The sequence below is a fragment of the Aptenodytes forsteri genome, unplaced genomic scaffold (assembly GCF_000699145.1).
Source record: "Aptenodytes forsteri isolate BGI_AS27 unplaced genomic scaffold, ASM69914v1 Scaffold278, whole genome shotgun sequence".
NCBI lineage: Eukaryota > Metazoa > Chordata > Aves > Sphenisciformes > Spheniscidae > Aptenodytes > Aptenodytes forsteri.
The window spans coordinates 3,402,891-3,425,346 of NW_008795907.1; the positions used below are offsets into that span (position 1 = coordinate 3,402,891).

Here is a 22,456-nt window from a genome sequence, read left to right on the forward strand (position 1 = left end):
GAGTAGGCTGGGGGTGCACAAGAAGTTGGGAGGGGACACAGCTGGGACAGCTGACCCCAACTCACCAAAGGGATATTCCATGCCATATGACATCATGCTCAGCATATAAAGCTGGGGGAAGAAGGAGGAAGGGGGGGATGTTCAGAGTGATGGCATTTGTCTTCCCAAGTAACCGTTACACGTGATGGAGCCCTGCTTTCCTGGAGATGGCTGAACACCTGCCTGCCGATGGGAAGGAGTGAATGAATTCCTTGTTTTGCTCTGCTTGTGTGCACGGCTTTTGCTTTACCTATTAAACTGTCTCTATCTCAACCGATGAGTTTTCTCACTTTTACCCTTCTGATTCTCTCCCCCATCCCACCGCGGGGGGAGTGAGTGAACGGCTGTGGGGTGCTTAGTTGCCAGCTGGGGTTAAACCACAGCACTCTCTTCCCGTCCCCCAGGCTCCAGATCTGGGGCAGTTTAGCAGACAGAATTCTCCTCCCAAACAGCCCATTCTGTTTCTCACTCCAAAGAAGCTCTATACAGCTCAACAGGGCTTAGAGCATGAATAGCACATGATATAGGGAGGCAGGAAATTTTCAGTTTTCTCCATAGAAAAAAACATTGAATAGCATTCCTTGCCATGCATTTTTCAGGCACTTCAAAAGCGAGTTCAATGTGTAGTGACATTTCCCCAGCAGTGCCAAAACCAATCCGCTGCAAGGGAGACAGCCACTGTGTTAGCATTCCCCTCGAGCCTGGCCCACAGGGCTCACAGACCAAACGCTGGGCCCAGCCTAAGAGAAGGGGGAGGATGAGGAGCTGGAGGGAGAAATCATTGGGCAGCTTCTTTACCAAAGAGGTCTGTGGCAGGCAGGTGGTAACTCATGACAGCATCAAAAGGGAGAAGGTTGGGGTTAACCTTGATGCCAAAGCACTGTGTTCTCAAAGCGTCAAGCTGCATAATTCCAGTGTCTGGAGGAATCTAGGGAAACCTTCCCCCTATAGTTCAATTGATTCTTCCTGAAAATCAGGTAGCCCTTCTACTATCTCTGGTCATGTCAAGTTCATTACACCAACAAGTCATTCAGAAGCTTGAGAAGCACTGTGGGCTGGAGGCCCTATTGCTTCAACCCTCACCAGGACAGGGGTAATGCCTAGAGGACTAAGAAGTGCCCTGGTCTGAGCAGCCATGTTAAGTCTCAGGGCTTTGCTCATTCGGATTTCTTCAAAGAATAGGAAATGACTGTGTTGATCCTGTTTTCCTAGCACGGATCTGCTTTGCTTCACCACCAGAAAACCAACAGAGCCACATTAGCACTCTGCAGATGTCAGTGACTTCAGTGGTGCCACCCCGCTATGAGTAAAACCTAATATTTTTAGCTGTACATGTGCAGCTCTGTGCTACTGAGATTCAACAAATTCAAGACTAACCCACAGGCACATATAAGGGAGATAAGGATATGCTGCCTCACCAAAGGAAAGCAAGGTCAGGACCTCATCAATGACAACGCAGGATTTCATTTCAAGCTGCATGCCCTTTAGGGTGTTGGAAATACCCAGCTCTGGGAGTCAAGTGATTATGTGTGATGCTGAACCTTTAAAAATGTTGCTAACTGTGAAAGAAAAAAGTGAAACTATGACACAGACCTCTCTTAGTGGTTCAAAGTCCATAAGAGAATTAAAAATAATGATCACTTTAAAAAGGATGTAAAGAGAGAAGGGAAAGTAAGAGTCTCAATATTTTAGCCCATGTGCTTTTTGGCACGTAATTCATGACTTTTTTAACACTTTCAGCTGGCTGTATGCCAGACTGTTTACCTCATCACTGTCTGAATTCTCCGACTGCACTCCAGGGCCAGTGTCTCTTTCTGACGTGTCTCCATGAACTTCTGGGCATGTTTCAGCAGTGACTTGCTGGGTGGGAACAGGCCAGTGCAGAGCCAAAGGAGCTGCCAGCCTTTGGTCACGCTGTACCTGTGAACACAAAGCAAATGGTTCTGCTATAGCCACATACAATTCTTTGACTACACACCAGCTACAGAGAAGAGAAACACATTCCAATTATGATATGTTGTGCTATTCAACAGAGAGCTGCAAATCAACAAAGCCTTCACACAGGATCTGGCAGCCATTTTCTGTGCAACAACCACAGCCCATATGCAAAGACAATGCTAAATCCTGGCTGATAAATATTCATGACAGTTGCAAATGTCATGAATAAATATAAGCTCCGGTTTAACAGTCATCTTGGCAGCAGTGACCCTGGTGCCGTCGTCTTGGAAAACCACTGTTAATTTGCTGTTCAAGCTCACATGTTTTTGGATTGTGCTTTATCAGCTGTTTGTATTCACCTGCCCTCTGTGGTAGCCAGTGTTGCTCAGGGTACAAGCACTTTGCTTGTAATTGACTTTCCCTTATGCATGCTCCTGCTCTGAAAAATGAGCAGGTAGATGGCATTGTGTAATGAGGTAGTTACAGTTCTTCAAAATTCCAGATCAAGTTTGTACAATTTTCAGGCAGAAAGCCAGTTCCTCCAGCCTCTGCACCTGTGAAATCTGCCAGTCAAAGCTCTTCTGGCATCTCACCCTCACCAGTAAGAATAGTAAGAAAGGCTTTGCAGCCAAGAGGTGGTCAGTCATTCTACTTTCAAAGCCAGGAGCAGAACATACTTCAGCTGTGTCCCAGGGATTGCTCTGAAACGCTAAATGGTGTGAAGTGGTTTTGATTGGGAAAGCCAGCAGGTCTACCTTTGAATGGGCACCAGACTGCTGAATAAAGACGTCCTGGCTTCTTTATTCCCATTTACTTTTCTAATTTTGCAGATGAAGACACACTATTTTAATCCCATTTATACTCTATAGATCAGTGGTGTTTGTGTCTGGGTGAGAGTGTGACATGGTCCATAGGGCACTAGCCTGGGAAGGATGAAAGATTTGTTGCTCTGGCTGTTCTGATGAAAATATATGGAAATAGCCACCTTTCAAGCATTGTTTTTTCCACATCAGTGATCCTTCTCAAAACAGTGAATGACCCACAGGACTAAATTGGTAGAGTACATCAGGCATGGCACTGGCACCGTGGTTACAGACTATGCATTAAATAGCCTGTGAGATTTACTGCAGGCAAGGAAATTTACCATTTAACAGTTACACACATGGTAGAAGTTCCACTAAGTTTAATATTTGTGGAACAGTAAGAAAGAAAAGAAACAAATAGAAGCTCCTTCTCTAACTTGTGCAGTGACACAATGCAGCTAGAAACAGAAAAACCATTTTGTTAATAATTATTGTTAACAAATTAATAATTTGTTAATAATTATTTTAAGCTTCTTTTTACAATTCAGTTCCCCTGGAAGTAGGTCAAATTATGATTTTATGAGTGGGGAAGCAAACACCAGCCTGTTTCAGAGACTTAGTCAGGGGCAGAGGCCTGTGTAACCAATCTGTTCCGCAAGCCAGTTGTGTAACCTAATTAATATAACTACTGAAAAGGATTCACTGGTAGTAAAAGATCTAGTGTGAACTACGCACTTATAGGAGGGAAATACTGTCATTGGGAAACTTAAAACAAATGGAGGGCTGGCAGTGCAGTCACTGAAAACACGAAGAAGTCTATGCAGTGCCGTATTTTCTCCACAGACTGCCTTGGGAGTAAGACGGCTTCAGTAACACCTTGCCTGTCTCACACCATACTGCACAGAGACGAGCACTGAATGCTGATGGGAGCAAAGCAGCAGCTCAAAGGAGACAAGTAACGTCCTGCTTTGTGGCCTATCACTGCCAGTCAGTGGTCCTGAGTGCTCTGCAAAGGTGAGCCCCACAGCAGTGCCTGGAAAAAGGGGGAAGGGAAGGTCTCACTCCAACATTTGGCCATCCTTCCCCTCTGCCCCCACCCCATCACAGGTGTAGCAGGGATTCCTGCTCACCACCTGCACTTGACCCCTGGCTCTGCAGAAGCAGGGTGTTTGCACCCAGGTGAGTACCTGTTTCTGTTCTCAGTCAGTTGCTTCATAATCTGACAGTAAATCTCATCCCGCAGGACCTCCTCCTGGATAGCTGCTACAAATATCTGGTCAGTGACTTCCACAGAGGAGTGTGCCTGTTTTGAGGGATAGTCTCCCATGAATTTCATGATGGGTGAATGTGCTGTTAAGGACAAAAGCAGGCCAATTTTGGAAGGTAAATGGGAAGTCTCACCTGGATCCCAACATATTAGTGACTCTGTTGATGTCTAAGTGGCAAATACTGGGAGGAGGGTCTGGAACATATCCCCTGCCTGTCCCCTACCCCCTTTCCCTGTGCAGCGGTCACTGCTTGGCTATGATTGATACTGTATTAGCAGCTTGCTCTGGGCATATGCAGTAAATCTCACTCACTCCTAAAGCCACATTCTCAATTAAGTGAGCCATCAGGAGTTGTGGAGCATTGGGAAGGAATAGGGACCTTTCCTCTGTAGACAAGGGAAACAGTGCTAAGTTGTGCAGAGCTGATATCCTGCACCTTGATGTAAATGTATCCTCTGTAATGTGTATGCAGTATTATCTCAGTTGAGGTGAGTTTAGTGGCGGTAGCTAGCTTTTCCTTCCCAAGTGTTCTCGGGTCACAAAGAGAAGAGTGAAAGGATATCAATGAAGGCTTGACAAGCCAAGTCCCGAAGACCAGGGTCTGTGCATGCTGTCTTCAGCAAGGGCTGTTTCAAGGGCTCCTTAGAGTGTGCCCACAGTTGACTGCGCCCACGGGATTTCTGGAGAACAGCTTTGCTGATGGATTCCTTCTCAGGAGTCCTGAATGAAGACAAGTGCAGGCATACAAAATTACTGGATCAGTATTGCTATGAACATAGGAGATCATTATCACAAAGACTTATCTCTAGGCATGTTCTTTCCCAAGACAGTGATCTCATATCTCCTTTGATTATGCAGGTCAATAAGAACAGGAAAATATAGTTTCCTGTAGATCCAGAAGGGAGAAGGCTTGCAAAAAGAAGAGAGGTTTTAGAAGACTAATTTTTCTCTTACTCTCTGAGGCCCGAGATGTTGTGTATCCTCACTAGCTGGTAAGTGCTGAAGAAGGAGTGAGAAGTAAGAATAGGGCCTGCTGGAAATAAGTAAGTCTGATTGGGGCTCTTCTACCCTTCCCTTTGCATTTCTGCAGACAAAAGATACAAGTAGGCCATGTGCCAGAATCTCTGCATGTCCAAAGTCACACTTAATTACAGGAAACAAAGAAGAAACCCAATCAGAAATGGAAGATGCCATTACATCCTAGGCTTTAAGGATCACTGAAGATCAACAAGAACTTTCCTAGGGCACACACTACACAGAGAGCTTCACCTGAAGTGTTCATAGGAGAACTCCTCCAGGGTGTAAGGCTTCACTTTGAGATCCTCTTCATCAGGTTCATCCATGTAGGAGTTCTGTGAAGCTGTCCTCCTCTGGTCTGGAGACATCATCAGCAAATTCTGGAATGACACAGCCACGTAGAGATGTCACATGGACACAGGTCTCTGCACAGATTGTCAGATGTTACTCAGCATATATGCGCAGATGGTGTACACTAAACTTGAGTACTCTGTGCTGCAGGAGACCTTCTGTCCCCTAAGCAGCATTTTCAGAGACTCAAGAAAGACTTGGGAATAGTCGACTCAAGGAAGTAATTTCCATAGACCCAACAGTAGTGGCCATCAAAATGTATGTGATTATCCAAAGCACAACACTTGATAAAAGTCCACCTGCTTTTACCACTGGTGTGTTTTCCCCCCACTTTTTCAGCTTTTCACTTGTTAGCACAGTATCCAATATGCTGAATCTCCAAAACTGAAGACAAAATTGTTAGCAGAGTGATCAATGGGAAACCTTGACTCCCTCAAAGAGCATATTTTTTTAAAGTAACTTAGAGCATCCCTTGAGACGTAATGTATGATCACCAATCAAGCCCAGTGTGAATGCAGGAAAATTAAACTGCACACTCATTTCCATTAATTGCTACCAATTCCAGGCACTGAAATCCCTAATGGTGAATGGACCGTTTTTTTGAAAGTCATTGCTTTTGTGCAACTGCAGTCTTCTCCTTAGAGTTTGGACTAGGTTTAGTTTTGTTTTCAGACAGGACAGAATGAAATGCTTTGCTTCAATGGGAGGTACAGAACTTGTCTGACTTTGGAGGAACAATTAACTTCCAGTTATAAATTTAATCATATTTAACATTGTTATTATCATTTATCGCCTAGTCTCTTCAAAGAGAGTGCTTAGCAATTCTTACCAGCACTTGACTAGAGGGTTTTGTGAGACAAGGAATGATGTAGATCTCTTCCAAAAATACATTCCCTGTTTTGCCTGTCCTTTCATTCTGGGCACAGATCCAGCCAGAGTTTGCATCCAGCCTTTTGTCTTCAGTCAAGATTAGCAAGTCTCCCTTCCTGAAGGACAGGATAGCAGGGTCTTCTGGAAAACAGAATAAGAGAGTACTGTTCAGGCTTGACAGCCCAAGAAAATGCAAGGGGATTGCAATGTGAAAGACAAGGGAATTGTATTTTGAAGGCCTGAATTCAATTAGCAATAGAAAGTGATTTGTGTAAATATGGCTAATTATCCAGTAACACTTCAGAGAAATCACTTAAACTTCCTCTGACAGCCTGATTTTGATCCACTGAGGGCAATGGCAAAACTCCATTTGATTCAAATGGGTGCTGACTTTGTGTCTAGAACTGGCAGCAAAGCATGGAAAGAAACTCAGTAGTTGTAAGTAGATGAAGTTAATGTTTACATTTTAATCCCCTCTTGTCTGTTCCAGCCAACTAACAGAGAAATTATTAGAATTCCAGTTTACCAACTCTGTGAAATTTTTCTGGAAACTATTTCCACGGAGCCCAGATCCAACTTCCTACTATAAGCATGCTGAGTTGTTGGATACTGTACTATCTAAATAAAATATGTAAAGAAGTAGAAGGAGGAAGGAAAGGTAATTTGTCTGCAAAGGTATTGAATCACATTGCCTTATGCTCTGTATTGCTGTGCTGATCACTATGCATCTCTCCTGGAGCAAAGGGACTCTTACTGAAGTTCTCCCTCTTCTCTCTCAGCTCTTTCAAACAAGTGCTGTGGGTTCTCTCAAAATTTCTTCCCTACCCTGTAGAAAAGTTACAAGGCTTACCTTGGGATTTTTTCTCATGCATTGCCACAGCGAATCGTGATCTCTTCTTCAGTCCTTCCAGGAACATGACCACCAGTTCAGCAATGACAACGCTGTTTACAGATGTCAGGACAAACTCCTCAGCACGAAGTGTGATGAGAGTGCAACTCTGTCCAAATGACTTCACTGCCCTATGTATTATTGAACAGTTTGTTACCAGAACATCTGAAAAACTTACAGACACATCTGCAGTCAGAGCCAAGGCACCTACACCTCCTTGCAGACAACTTCCTTACAGTGAGTATTGGTAGTTCTTAATTTGTCTTCTCATGAGTTGGTAGGTATGAAGGACTGAAGTGGTTCAGGTTCACTCTGGACTCCATCATGTTTTGTACAAAAGTGCTTCATTATAGACAAAAGAACACCCTTCTTTTGGAGCAACGGGGCAACTAATTAAATCTGTGACAGTCCTCGCAGAGGTATTTTTTGTGTATGTAAGACCCTATTCTCTGAGTGATCTGATGCAAGGATGTGTGCCCTGAGCAAGCCAACGGTTACCCTCTTTCCCTCAGTTATCCTGTTCAGGTCCATCACACCTGAGAAGTATATGAACTCCCAGCACGCATAACAGACGATGGCTTAACTATGTTAGTTATTTGGGCCATTCTTGTCTTGATGCATGGCTGTGCTTCCTTACACCTTTCTGACTGAGCAGGATCCACCAGCTGGAAAGATTCAGCCCTTTCAGTATTTCCTTTACAGGCTGCTCAGAACTTTTCCCTTTCTGTTTCCCAGACCTAGGCTAAACCACCTTTCCAGGCTCAGATCAAATCACCTAGGGGGACGGCAGAGAAAGTACACTTCCCTCCTACATACACCCTTTCTGAGCATGGGCAGAGATGCCTTCTTCAGATCTTGTCTTTCTGGGGCACTCACCTGTTGGTGTGGATGCCAGTTATCTCTGGGAAGGTCAGCTCAAGGAGCCGCTTTTCTGACTCATCCAAGAAGTAGATACCTTTCCAATTTACAGCAACAATAAAGTGGTTCTTGGGCAAGCTGGGACCTGAAAATGCAGAAAAAACTCCTTATCAATGCTATACAAGTCCTCCTCTATTGATCTTATATCAGTCCTCTACTCCCAGGCTCCAGGTATTACCTGAAAACTTAGTGACTTCAAAGAATCGGGAAAAAAGCAAAGGCCACTGAAAGCGAGCAAAATCTACAAGTTGTTCCTTCACAGTCTGAGGGGAGAGACGGTCCTGTGTGTATGGGGCCTGCAGTATAAAAAGATACCCAAGGTTTTCTCAGTAAAATCTGGTTTGCATGTTCTGCACACAATAAAGAGCAGGCCTGATCCCAGAGGTTCCCAACAGCCCTCTGCTGTCACTGGTGTCAAGGGTACCTGGAGAAAGTCAAATCAGGAACAGCCTCCAGGGGCCCACCACACGCAGCTGAGGCTGCCCACAGGCACGTGGATTCCAAATTTCCCTCAAATCCCCACTGACTGACCTGTTCGGAGTCTAACACACTTTGGGTGCCAAGGAAATAATTCAGGTAATCCATTTCCAGATCAAAACCAATATTCCATCCCATGCCCATCCTGACTCAGTTGTCAGATGGGAGAGAGACAGCCTTAAAAGATACTCTATTCAGAGATTTAAACATACTTTCTTAACTCTGCCCCCCTGTTGAGCCCTATATGGAAGAGTGAGTGGAGGTTCTCCACTCCCCCAGCCCTAATTAACTATTTGGAATATAGAAATTGAGATGTTTTTCCTTTTTCCCCCAAGAGACTATTCATAAATGCAAATGGTAAAAGAAGCAGAAGCTGGTGCTCGAGAATGGTTACCTAGCGGTGCCAGACAAACCTCTTACCTTAGCATGTGCGTAGGTTATAAGGCTCACCCACTTTTCCAGGGTCTTGGACTTCAACTGTTTCACTGGGATACAGTCATGGAGCACTTTCTGTACAAGTTCATTGTGGATGGAATCTCCAAACTGGATGTAACAATATTTTGCACCTATCTCCACCAAATCCTCCTCCTGAAACAATTAATCCATTAAAAGAGGCCTAGAAAGATGTCACAAAGTCCAGATAGCCTCATTCAACCTTGAAGCCAATTTAGGAATGGAGTTTTCTCCATTTTTCTCTAATAACTCTTGACAGTCATGAACTTGACACAATCATAGCATCAAAGAGATTATTAGCAAAGATATTTTAAAAGAACTCAAACTGCCCCTTTGGACATGCCTCCAGCTGCCACATGAACTGAAAGTTGCAGAAAAAAAATATGTATTAATTATAGCTGCCAGTGTGACAGCTGGCACAATCACCTGAACAGGAATTGTTCGTTAAGAAGGGAAGGGTTGTTCACAGCCACTAGAAACTTTATTCATCTTCCTGCTCTTTAATGTGGGAAATGTTAATATAGTTTTGTCTCTTTAGGAGGATGAATAAGGAGACCCACCTTCTCACAACGGTACTCTCCAAACCGGATGCCGCGAATGACTTGGTGGTAAATGAGATCAGTGCTGATAGGATCCTCCTGGGAGTTGTGCCAGGGGGTGAAGATTTCCTTCCGGAAGTAGAGTCGCCAGGGTGCGTTGCGTTCATGTGTGCCCCGCTCCTTCACTAGCTGTTCACACTGAGAGATGGCATCCAGGACATGATCTCGTCCCGCACCTAGTGACCAGACCTAGAACAAAGGGACACTGCATTTACTGGCATGCCTGCTTTGGATCTGAGTGAAGAACAACAAACCCAAAGCTCCTAGTCTCCTGACAGCAAGAAAAACTCTGAAAAGGTAAGCAGATGGATGTGCAAGTTGTACTTTGGTAAATTTGTGTATTTTTATGCACAGGGATGGTATCAGGAAAAATAAGTTGGAAGTTAAGACAAAGCAGCTCTGGTTTACAATCTTCTATTTGTCTCCTTGAACTTTGTTTATCCCCTGTATATCCCCTTAAGTGCACGTGCAAGTGTTGCTGTAATCTAAACAAAAATGCCATCTCTGAATTAATTTCTTTGCTATTGGTGCCTAACTCTGAGCACCAAGATGTCATCCTGCTGTGTATGTCTGTTTTACAGCACTACAGTAAAAAAAAAGCAAAGGGAAGGAGAGGGTAAAATGCCAGCATGTGAGCTAACAGCAGCAGCCCTGGCAAGGACCTTGGCTTTCAATGCCACATGATAGGGGCTGTATCAGCAGCACTGTAATACAGGACAAGAAAGTCACGTGCAGCAGTGCAGGTGGGAAATATGTCTTTGAGCAGAGCTCACTAGCATGTGAGACCTGCTAGTTTCACCCTACTCCAGCAGTTCTGCAGTGCTGCATGCATGACGAGCAGGTGGGATCCCAGAACATGGGGGGAGACCACAGTGCTGCACTGCCCATGAATGGGAGCCGGGACACTAGTCACTTATATGACCTGGCAAAGGAAACCTCACAGGCCTGCAGCAGGAATTGCTAAGTGGCTAGCCAGCAGAAAGGCAGAACAGGATTATCAGCTCCTGAGATTCAGCTGGGATTCAAAACTGATTTGGTTTGAGCATAGGGCTGGGACGGGGGTGCTTCCAGAAGTCAGAGGGAGTCCTCAGTGAGGCTGGGTGGGCAGCAGCAACTCCACAGAAAGAGAAGGGAGCTTTCATTCTACTTTTCTACACTTTACCTTATCAAACACAGCAATGTAGAGTGAAAAACCAAACACATCCTTCAGTTTGGTTTTATCTGCTATGAACTGACAGATCTCTTTGGCAATGGAAGCAGAGTCTGCAGGAACAGTGACGCTTTGGCCGTTCATCAGGGTGACATTAAACATAATGGGTTTCTTCTGCTTTGTTGCCTGTAAGTCAGAGTCAAATGAGAGAAACAAATTATGGACCAACCTTACTTTTCTGTGAGGAATGAAGAAGACATTTAGATTTAAGAGCTCCACACACTGTACACTCCAGTCAACAATCTTTAAGTGAATCTCCAACGCCCACACAGTTTCTTCAATGCATGGTGAGCCTTAAATATAAATTATATCCCTGGAGCAGCACTGGAATAAAGTTCCCTCCTCCCCACAGCTCAGGGGAGTTGATTATCACATAACAGTGTAGACTGATAGGCTTTTTGTGAGCCTTATTTGGCCTGATAACTTTTGGGTACAGCCTTACATGCATCAGTGGAGACATGGCCTGCAGCAAGCATTTTGCCCAGGAAGGTGTGTGTTAGGCAATAGGGTCGCTCAGATTTAGGAAGGAATTGAACTGAGGTCTTCACTTAAGGTGGGGTATGTGTGCATGTGTGTGTGTGACTTCTAATTACTAGAGTGACTTTTAAAGGAAGGGGGAGGGCAATGTAGCCCTATCATACACACTTCTTCCCTCCATTTTAAAAGCATAAGCCCTGTTCAGTTCTTTCCACAAATGATGGTAAGAGCTTCCCTAAGGAGGTGGTTCTGGCCTATGGCTCCTGAGTGGATGGAGGTATCTCCCTGCAAATCATGTGTTGCAGCTTTTAACTTACATCCTCCACTGGGTTTAGGTTAAGTGAATAGCCAGAAGAGGTGTATCTAAGAAGCTGTCCAGAATAAGGCAGTTGGTCTTCAATCCCCTTGTGCAATTGATTTCCATTGTTGGACTTAGGAAGATCTGTTAGCACAGGTTAGTAAATACAATCCAGCATAAAATGACACATATCAATATAAATGATGAAAAAGGGAGTTGCCACCTGAAGTTCCAGCCAGCTTGGAGGTTCAGTCCGTGCTCCGTTGACATAGGTACGTCTCAGACGTTCAGCACAATATGGTGCATAGCCTGTGGGCCCATGGTGGATGAAATTCAACAGGTACTATATGCAGAGAGCATAAGAAAGAGTTAGGAAATACTAATCCTCATGAAACACTAGAAACCTTCTGCAGCTGATAGACTAGATTAGAGTGATCAGTTAGCTTACAGTTTACCAGAAAGTGTTAAAGGTTAGGTTTGAGACACCAAGTTTTCCCTCATTCTGCAAAGCTTTTAGACTAAAGAGGAAGGCTTGTGTCAGTCTATTCACCGTGTTTAACTGTATGATGAATATTAGACAGTGGAGACTTTATTCTTATGATTAGAGCAAGGGTTAGTGTTTCCAACTGAAGAGCCTGAAGTCTTGTGACATTCTGTATGAACCAAAGTGCTGGGAAGAGGGCTAATGGCAGGTTAGGGCTGCTGATTATGGTTACTTTTAGTTTTACTAAGTTCTCTGGCAATATCAATAGTTGAAGTCCACGATTAAGATTGGACGTTGGAAGAGAAGGACTGGATAAACTGAGCTTTTGGAGTCTGTATGACTCTGTTATCTTGGCTGACATGGTATAAGCATGGACTTGTATTTACATATATATTGATGTCAAGTTGGAGCCACAGGTTGTGTTGGTTTTTTTCTTCTGTGATGAACTGGATTTATCATCCATTTAAATTTAGAAATTAATGTATTTAAGAAAATGACAAAAAAGCCCAGATCTCTATTGGATTTTGTAGGGCTTGGAGATGTAGGGTAAGAACTGGTAAAATATGGGGAGTGATTTTAATACTGGACTCCTGACTATATTTAATCACTAGGACTGCAACTGGAGACAGCTTTTAAATGTTGGAAAGGCAGAACTGGAGAGGACAAAATTTGCCAAATTCTTTGCAGATTACAGATCTAAATGAGGGCTGCGATCAACAAGAGAACCTGACTTGTATGGCATGTAATGAAACAGAATTAAATGTGAGTACAGCAATCATTTATTTAAATTCCCAGATAAGCATATGAGATGAGATAGTTTCTGCTAAAATCACAGCACTGGCTGCTATGGCAGCCAAACAGTTTATGTGGCTATTTGTATCAAAACATCAAAATACACAAGAAACCACATCAGCTAAAGCATTTAAGCTGCTGCAGGGAAGGTTAGTAATGTACCTTCACAAATGTGTCTGAAGGAGGAAAGCAACCAAGGCAAAGTGACAGGAGGATCCAGCCTCGAGCATAGCTGCTCCTGTTGCTGTTTTCAGTGAGTTGTTTGCAAATCTGGCAATAAATCTCATCTCTGTAATGAAACATGTGAAAGCAACAGATAATGATTCACTGTCTGAACTGTCTTTGGCTACGTTTCCACTGCAAGCTTGGCATGATTGCAGCATGATGAAGTAGACCTGAGCTAGGTTTAACCACATTAGCTAGGATACCACCTGTAATGTACCACAGGAAATAACTGTTTCATTGGCTTTGGCAGGAAGAGGCTCAAGGTATACTTAGTGCCCTTTGCTACTCCTTGTTACTCAAACAGTTCAAGCGCAAATCCCATTCTGGATTACCTCCTGTGACAAGCAGGGGGGCTGTGCAGGGATAACAATTGCTGGGTCATCCAGCTGTGAACTGGCATTGCTGTCCCTCCACATGTGAAACTTGCTCTAAGCTCTCTACAGTATGTGGCTTGTATCTCATGGCTCTTGTCTGTCCGCTCCTATGTGGATTTTGGGATAAGAATAGGGGGACACCCTGCTTAATTTTATATTTTTAGTAAACTTGGAGTGAGTCCTTGGACAAGAATGGAGGAAAGGGTGCTTCAGAGTGAGCTTCTGAAAATGCAAGTTGCCTGCAGCAAGGACATATGGGAAACAGATGCAAAAATCTGCATACAAACAAAACTGCTATTTAAAAATAGTCTTAAAATTTCTGGACTTTTGGAACACACATTTGGCAAGTCTGATGTGGGAGGACACAAGGTGGATGAGGTTTTTGTTCCCAGATAGGACATATGATGAAACACAGAATGAGGGAGTAGATACTCCTCAGTATCTACAGCCTGTGGCTGTTATGATACATTGATTGAAGGCAATTTTTGCCAGCTGAGGATCTGCTTCTGGGAACATCTTGACTGAAACAAAGCAACTATATAGAGAGGAATGCAGCCCACGACTGAGGTCAAGGCAGGGCCTGTGCCTATGGGCTTTGTTACAGAAAAGTGTTGCATAAGCTAAAATGAGCTAAAATGGAGGAGAGAATTCACGGGGTCAGGTCAGAACCAACCAGCGTCTGTCTCATCCTCACACCATGCTTAGCCTAAGGTCCGGCCTCACACCACTTGTAAGCCGGATTTCTTCTTCTAGTGGCTGATATATTCAGCAAGCCCGGCCTTCAACCATCTCTGATTTGGGGACATTGCTTGAGGTTTCAGAAACAGGCTATTGGGAAACTGAGGTTATAAACACCTCTCATACACCTAGTGTACATTAACTCCATACTTCTTATTGTGTCTTCTGAATGTTTCTTCTCCCTCACACTAGGGCTGTTTTCCACCTTCAGGTGTTATTGGGTTACAGCCCTGAGCTCTGCCCTATTGCATATCTGTGGGGTATTCAGAAAGCCATACATGGAGGCAGCTGACCTAAACTATGAGATGAAGATACCAGAAAAGGTAGTAGGGGAGTCGTTCTCTGTCCCCTCTGATAAAGGTGACCCATCCTCCGAAGAGGTGTGTGGCCTACAGTCTCAGTTCTATGTGACTAGCTTGGGCTTTCAGTCAGGAATCCCCAGAGATAAATGTGAGACATTTCCAGCACTTGGAAAATGCCCTGGCACTGTGGAAAGGGAATGCTGGATTTCCTTGATGTAATGGGTGCCTGGTCCCAGAAAGGAAGAACAAATTTCCTACCTGATGGCAGGGCGCAGAATTGCATTGCCAATAATGAAGTGCACTTTTTCTAGGTTGGACATAGGTCTCTCAGAGATTGAGCTGTCCTCTTGGAAGGCCTCTTCTCCACTTCTCAGCTGGTCTGTCACCTGAAAGAAACCAAGCAGAACCCCAGAGTGCTCTAGAAACCTCCTCTCTTACCAGGCAGCTCTCCCAGAAATGAGAGACATTCCTTCTCTACCTTTCTGGCTAAAACTCTTTCTGCTCAGTTAGGAACAGACCATATTTCCCCCTCTCTCAAGCAAACTCATAAAATGCAGTGTTACAGCACTATTACTGGCTAGGAGAACTTTCTTGTACTGTCCTGTACAGCCCTAAGCACATGGTGGTTCTCAGTCTGCTCAGGGCTTTGGGCAAACTGTACTGTAATACCAACAATTCTCAATAATAAATTGTTCCCTGTGTTCAGGGGTCACTATTCAGCAGGAAAGGATCAAGTGAATCTGCCAGAGAATGAATGACAGCAGTACACATGGGGATAGTTTTAAAAGAACAGTGCACCAGGTATCCCGTACATGGCTGTGCTGGCTTGGCAGTGGAACAAGTTCCCAGCTGGGAGGTTGCTGTCATATAACGTCTGTCAGAAGGTGAAGACAGGGTTCCAGGCAAAAAAACTTAGGGGAAGCAATTTATTTCCACCTCTTACCTTCCCTGTCAACTTGGATGACCGTTTCAGCTTCAGGGAAGAGATCCCCTTGGAAATCTTGTTATCCTTTCTGCTTTCTCTCTACAACATACATTACCATTATAGGAAATTAGTTTAATGCATAGCAAGAATGATTCATTAAGGAAGGAAAGATGCTTACATGGAGATGTTTTTGTTTTGTCCCCTCCTGCCAGAAGGAGCTGCAGTGTCCTTCCAGGACTGACAGGGGCCCTTTTGCACTTCTGGCATTTCAAGTACAGTAGCATGAAAGGGTTCCTTTGCTTTTCTCACTCTTGGTAGAACAGCACAGAAACCAAGGAAAGCAAATGAAAATACAAACATATCCTGCTCCTCTCACCATATTTGGGCTGTCGTTCCTGAACTGGACCTGGTTTTTCCTGCTAAGTGTGTCATATATCTGTGTCATCACGGAGCCGCTCTTGGTGGTGGCATTCTTGGCAAACATTGCTGGCTCTGGCAGGTCCCCCATGAACCTCAGGATGATAACCCACACGACTAGAGAAGCCTGTGGTGGCAGAAAGCACAGTCAGAAACTGCCAAGAGAACCAATGGCCTCATGCTGTTTCTTCCTGTTTAGATGAGAGCATTTTCTTCCTTTACCCAGTCCAAGCTGTTAAAATTCCCGTCTCTTCCTGTCATTTACACTGGGAGTTTACTTTCATGTCAGACAACATGAGAGCAACATTCACAACACTCTCATGTTAAAGGAAGAGGGTGCAGCTCTAGTGGGAATGTCAGATTTACTCTGTGATTGCTGAGCCCTCACCATTCCCTTTATTGGCACCTTGCAGGTGTGCTGTGGCTGGAGTGAGGCGGAGAAACCTTGGCTGAACTACACTCTGCATTTACCCACCTGGACAGACAAGCAGTGGAGTGAACTCTTCCAGGAGCCCTCACGCCCAGAACTAGAAAGCCAAGTAATACCGAAGTTTTTGCAGCATGGGATCCTCCACTCTGCAAGGCTGCTTAGCATCAAGAAAAACTCCCCTCCTCAATCCCCCTGTGGTTCAACAGGAAAATTGGAGGCCTGGGCCTCCCCCTTCTGTCCTAACTCACAGACCAGCAACCCTAACAAGAGCAGAAAGACAGGTGAGCTCTGATGCTTCTTCTCTCCAGTCTGTTTTTGCCCCCAAAGGGTATCTGGAGAAGTCAAAACAAGCCTCAGAGTTCCCTCTTTAGGCAGACTAAAGGTGACCAGAGATTTTGTGTTGGGCAGGTATCTGTGTGAAATACCTGCCTGCAAAGTGCCAAAAAATGCTGACGGGAACTACTACTTTCATACAAGTGCTTAGGACTATCTGCTTGGCTTTAAAGTCTCTGGTTCCCAGGGCTGTGCCAGAGGCTGGGGGACCCAAGGATGAGGGGAGCTGTAGAAGCCAGGGCTGTGGAGGGAGCAGGTTCAACAACAACAAGGAGCAAGATACCAGGACATTGTCCTTGTCATCATGGTAGAGTAGTGGGTGCCGCAGCTGTCTCCGGATATGTGTATGTGTAGATGACCCCTGGAAATAAGTAGCTGCAAACTTTGGGAAGGTGTACTCTTCCAAACCATCTGCTTCCTCTTCTAGCTCCACACTCATGGGAACCATGTCCAGGTCAACCTCATCCAGCTTGTTAGGCTTTGTTTCCAAGTCCTGTGCAGAACATGAGGAAGAAGCATATTTTCTTTCCCTGTACTCTGATATTCTTATTTTACATTCTTTTTTTTTCTTTTTTTTTTTTTTTTGGCTTTCGGCTTTGTTTCCAAGTCCTGTGCAGAACATGAGGAAGAAGCATATTTTCTTTCCCTGTACTCTGATATTCTTATTTTACATTCTTTTTTTTTCTTTTTTTTTTTTTTTTTTTGGCTTTCCAGCTAACCCCAAAGCCATTTTCAGCTGCTACCAACAGATCATTGGGACTCAGAGCTTGTCCTTCTGAGATGCATCCATTGCATATGACCTTCCTGTCTTGGTCTTCAGCAAGAACATTGCTGATGGAAAATCCAGGTGCTATGTCATTGCTCACAACCTGCACTAACCCAGACCATTCTACTCTGCCTACCTCTCCCTACCCGATTCCATCCTCCACAGCTGTCAGGACCACTGTATCTCAAAACCCCAAAGCCATTTTCAGCTGCTACCAACAGATCATTGGGACTCAGAGCTTGTCCTTCTGAGATGCATCCATTGCATATGACCTTCCTGTCTTGGTCTTCAGCAAGAACATTGCTGATGGAAAATCCAGGTGCTATGTCATTGCTCACAACCTGCACTAACCCAGACCATTCTACTCTGCCTACCTCTCCCTACCCGATTCCATCCTCCACAGCTGTCAGGACCACTGTATCTCAAATTTTGCTTTTAAGAACACAGGATAACCTGGGTCACGAACTTCCAGCTTGTTTCAGCCAGAAAATCACTGAGAGCGCTGTCAGCAGAACATGTGGTTGGTGCCAAAATGCAAAGAATGGCACTATTTGGTGAGGGCCTGCTGTGCCAAAGAAACAACTATGCAGTAGCTTTTGAAGACACATAGTCCCCAAACTGCATGTTATCAAAAACTTTTGGGAACTGACTCTGAAAGCAGTTCCCAAAGAGACTGTCTGGATGACTCATTCACTGTCATTCTTTCACTGTACAGAAGTTCATTAAACAGAATTGACCACTGATGGAATTCCAACAAAGTCAATGGATTTACATGAGGGATGAACATGACCCATTACCAGTCTGCAGCTCTGTACCTCAAAACCCAGAGGAGCCTGTCCTTCTTGGCCTCCGATCATAGAAGGTAAAAACCCAAAAATTTTGTCCACCATTTCTTGGTCGCTGATAACATCATGATTTGTTGGTTTATTGGCGATAGCATTCCTCCTTTGTCTTGCTTCTGCCTCCTCTCTCTCCGGAGTAGCCAGGTGTTCCTTTAAACATAGAAACTGGTTAGGCATGACTGGAACATCATTCTGCTAGAATGAATGGGTGTGAGGATGAAACACTATTACAAAGGTGTTATGACAGCGAGGTCCAGCTCTGCTAGTGCAGTGTTGGATGTGAAGTCAAATGTTGCTTGTGCTAAGCAGTCACAAATACCTAGCACATCAGCAGCAGGGCCTTGCTCTTACAGCTGTCCTTATAGACTGCTGGCCTATTGGTAATGATGTGCAATTTTTCAAGAACTTTATCAACAAGAGGTAATACAGGAAAAACACAGAATTCCTAACAGCAGGGGGGAAAAAAAAAGCCACATTATTTAAAATTTAAAAATGTTTTGTGTTGGGGAGCTGTAACAGCATTGTGCATGTTTGGCTAAAGTGCCAGCTCATACTGCAAACAGAAATGTGCATGTGTTTGCCTTGTCCCATTTCTAAAGCACTGTTACAAATAGGTTTACAACTATGTCCATTTTTTATTAAAATATAGCAGTGTTCAGATCTTTGAGCAAGTCTGCAGGTGTGAGCTGGGCAAGCCATCTTGTCAGCCAAGGAACATAGCATTCAGAGTTCCTCTGCCAACATACTACCTTTTCTAATCTCATAGCTTTTTCCCCTGCTTGCACTGGTCCAAGGACTTGGATGAGACATTTCTCTTCTTCCAAGCGGATATTCCTGGCTTCCAGCTTGCACTTGTTCTGTGGACAACAGGACCATTCTGTGACTGTTTCCACAACTGCTGAGCCGGCTCCCTTTTGCCATTAACAAGCTGTCCACACCAGGACTTTATCCCAACATGGACTCAGTTCTAGATCTGGCATTTTAGGAAACAGGCCACAGGCAGAAATCTGCAAACTGGCTTTGTCCTGTTCGTACAGCATTAATACAGAAAGGAAATCATAGAAAGGCCTCCCATATGCTATGGACCGCCAAGGTAGTAAGTACAGGATTTTCTCTGGCAGCGCGTACCAAGACACACTGCATTAGGATTCCCTTCTGAACGGATCTGTAAGTGACATTATCAGGCCTTGCTGTAGAAATTGATCTTCCCCTGCAGGAGTGACTGATACACATGCACATCTTATCTTTTTCCCTCCCTTCTGTCAAAAACATTTCAGCTCTGTCAGTGAAGTTTTGATCCGTGATAATGAACACAGAAAGCAAACGTAAACAAGATTGTCTGCTTAAAACTCTGCTTTCATACTTGACAAGAGCTCAAAATAAAATATCCCAAAATAAATATCCACATCCAGTGCTATGGCAACACTTGCTGGTCATTAAATCTCTATCAGAACTTCATAGAAACAACATGTTCACAAGGTATCTGTGAGCATACCTCCCTCTTCATCCTCTGGTAGATTTGGCGAGCAAACATGCCCCTTGCATATGCCTGTATAACACATACAGCTTTCTTCTGCTCTGCTATCTTTTGACGCATTAGATAACCACGGCACATGGCTTGAAGCCTGATGATATGAGCCCGGGTAGCTTCATACTGTTTAGCAAGCTGCCGGCTCCGGTAGAGAGCCTGCAGGCGCCCGAAACCCAGCATAACCTGTAGGAGGTGGAGGAAAGTAAGTGATTATGGTTCAAAATCATTAAGACTGGGAGTAAGTTGGGATGAGTAGAAGATAACAAAATTCAGTAACTGGATAAAGACACTGGAAGGGACTAATGTGATAATACTGCCCTTTATGCTTTATTTTCTGCCAGTAATAGGCTTTTAAAACTAGATTATATAGAATTCTTCTGGGGACCTGTTCTAGGGAGTGGCTCCAGGAAGTGACAATGATAGCTTGGGATTTTGACAAGGGAAGGAAGAGAGCACAAATGAAGCCAAGTGAATGGAAAAAAAAAAAAGGCAGGTCCTTGGAGAGATGGGTATGACAACACCAAGAGAAGCAGCAGAGGAGGATGGGGCAGAGTGCAGGACAACAGCCTGGCTCTTCAGGCAGGAATTGCATCATTGATGCAGAATAGAAAAAGTTTCTGACTGAAACTGGCAGTTTCTCCTCCTGCCCCTCGCAAATGGGATGTATGGGATATGTTAATAATAATCCCTGCCACACGAATACACAATATGTGAGTGCCCCCAATATGGTGTAGCTTTCCTCACCCAGAAATCCCACCATCTATAGAAGATCAGCCAATATTTTTAATAATGTGAGATTGATATAATGATTTTTCTGGTAATTTTTTACAGATTCCCAGTTTTCCTGTAACAGTTGTGGAAGACACTTTGCTCATAGCATGGTGGTGATGCACAAATGTTAGCCTTGGACTCCTGTCTAGAAGAAGTGTGGGATCACTCATATGCCAGGTCGCCAGAGCCAGGCCTGCCAGAGGCTAGTTGGGTTACTATTTCACCAGAAAGCAGAAATGTCACAGGTTCAGCAAGCCCTGAGAGGTCCCAGAGCCCTCCTTGGACTTTACACCCTTTTTTACACCCTGCCATCTTGCCTCTCCTCCTTTCAGTTGTGAATATCTTCATTCCTAATAGTCCACTCAGTCTGGCAGGGCATAGTATATAAACATACACACATACACAATTTTATATTTATATATAAAAAAAATATATTTATATATACACCTGCCTCTTACCATTCTGAAATCCTTCCGGCAGCAGTAGCCTCGCCAGGCTGACTGAATGGCTACAGCAGACTTCCTCTGTTTCAGAAACTGCTTCCTAAGCAGACAGAAAGGTGAGGTGACAAGCAATAGGTTATTTCTGCTGCTTCTTATGATAATAGTAAAGAATAAGGTGGCATTTTTTTCCTTTTATGGGATGTCTACAGTCTGATCTCAGCCTTATCTGCTGTCTAGGAACACTAGAGCCAGGAAAGCTATTGCTAAACTAACTAGCTCAATTATTAGTAGACATCTTGCCAGGGCAAGTTTGAAGTTCAGTGAGGGCTCTTCTTCCTGCTTCTGAGTAGCCCAAGAAAAGTATTATGTTGCAGCAGAAAAATTAGTCTGGTCAGATACTTTTGTACCACATGCTTCAAAATTATCCTCACTCAAAGCATTTTGCCCACTTACATGTTCTCCATGCTGATGGAAAGGCCAGAATAGGCTGTTTTGCCTGACCTTTTCTGTCAATAAAGGCCTTAGGGGATTTCACCTAGGCTCAGCTCATTCTGCAAGTGAAGCAGCACCATGAATCAGTTGAGCTCACAAAGTGTTTTCCTATTTGCTTTGCTATCCATTTGCTAGTAGAAAGGATGAGATAGAAGTATTACTAACCACCTTGATACATCCGGGCTGACTTTGCCCTTAATGCTGCAAAAATACTCATAGCAACTGCAGACCAAATTCATTGCTGTGGTAGGAGAGCTCTGTAAGAACTAAAAAAGCCCTTGCACCAAGCCTGGATAAGTTAACTCCCCCATCTAATGACCACTTGCTCCCCACTGTCCTAACTGCCAGGACTAGGAGCCCATCTGAGAAAGATGAACTTCCCATGGTAAAAGCTGTCACACTGTGGCTGTCAGAAGTGGCACATAGCCCTGATGGTTTAAAAATAAAAGGGAGGTGAGGCTTTTAGGGAGAGGTGATACTCTGTTAGGTGGCAGGCAGAGTTTGAAAAAAAGGGGGAAGTTTTTGGGCATTTGTGTCATGTTTTATAGTTCTTCCTTCTCTACTGTCAGGAATATTTCTAAACCAAACCAGGATTCAGTCCTATATCATCAGAAGGACTTGGGGGTACTGGTGGATGAAAAGCTGGACATGAGCCAGCAATGTGCACTCACAGCCCAGAAGGCCAGTCGTATCCTGGGCTGCATCAAAAGAAGTGTGGCCAGCAGGTCGAGGGAGGTAATTCTGCCCCTCTACTCTGCTCTGGTGAGACCCCACCTGGAGTACTGCATCCAGCTCTGGGGCCCTCAGCATAAGAAAGACACGGACCTGTTGGAGCGGGTCCAGAGGGGGGCCACGAAAATGGTCAGGGGGATGGAACACCTCTCCTATGAAGAAAGGCTGAGAGAGTTGGGGTTGTTCAGCCTAGAGAACTTTGGGGAGACCTTATTGCAGCCTATCAGTACTGAAAGGGGGCTTATAAAAAAG

The 22,456-nt window shown here is 44.3% G+C and overlaps 1 protein-coding gene across 1 annotated transcript in view; it reads right to left on the minus strand.

Annotated features, from left to right (window-relative positions):
• MYO7B (myosin VIIB) overlaps positions 1-22,456 on the minus strand; it is a 52,493-nt gene that overhangs the window by 9,358 nt on the left and 20,679 nt on the right. The window contains exons 19-39 of the mRNA XM_019473390.1: positions 20,996-21,076; positions 19,731-19,949; positions 18,985-19,092; positions 18,209-18,385; positions 16,911-17,120; positions 15,824-15,991; positions 15,466-15,546; positions 14,781-14,908; positions 13,046-13,172; positions 11,831-11,950; positions 10,785-10,958; positions 9,584-9,811; positions 8,991-9,155; positions 8,272-8,389; positions 8,052-8,178; positions 7,137-7,306; positions 6,246-6,427; positions 5,318-5,445; positions 4,611-4,768; positions 3,968-4,121; positions 1,804-1,959 (exon numbers count right to left, since the gene is read on the minus strand). Of these exons, the coding sequence (XP_019328935.1) occupies positions 1,804-1,959; positions 3,968-4,121; positions 4,611-4,768; positions 5,318-5,445; positions 6,246-6,427; positions 7,137-7,306; positions 8,052-8,178; positions 8,272-8,389; positions 8,991-9,155; positions 9,584-9,811; positions 10,785-10,958; positions 11,831-11,950; positions 13,046-13,172; positions 14,781-14,908; positions 15,466-15,546; positions 15,824-15,991; positions 16,911-17,120; positions 18,209-18,385; positions 18,985-19,092; positions 19,731-19,949; positions 20,996-21,076 (3,179 nt within the window). The remainder of the gene's footprint in view (positions 1-1,803; positions 1,960-3,967; positions 4,122-4,610; positions 4,769-5,317; positions 5,446-6,245; positions 6,428-7,136; positions 7,307-8,051; positions 8,179-8,271; positions 8,390-8,990; positions 9,156-9,583; positions 9,812-10,784; positions 10,959-11,830; positions 11,951-13,045; positions 13,173-14,780; positions 14,909-15,465; positions 15,547-15,823; positions 15,992-16,910; positions 17,121-18,208; positions 18,386-18,984; positions 19,093-19,730; positions 19,950-20,995; positions 21,077-22,456) is intronic.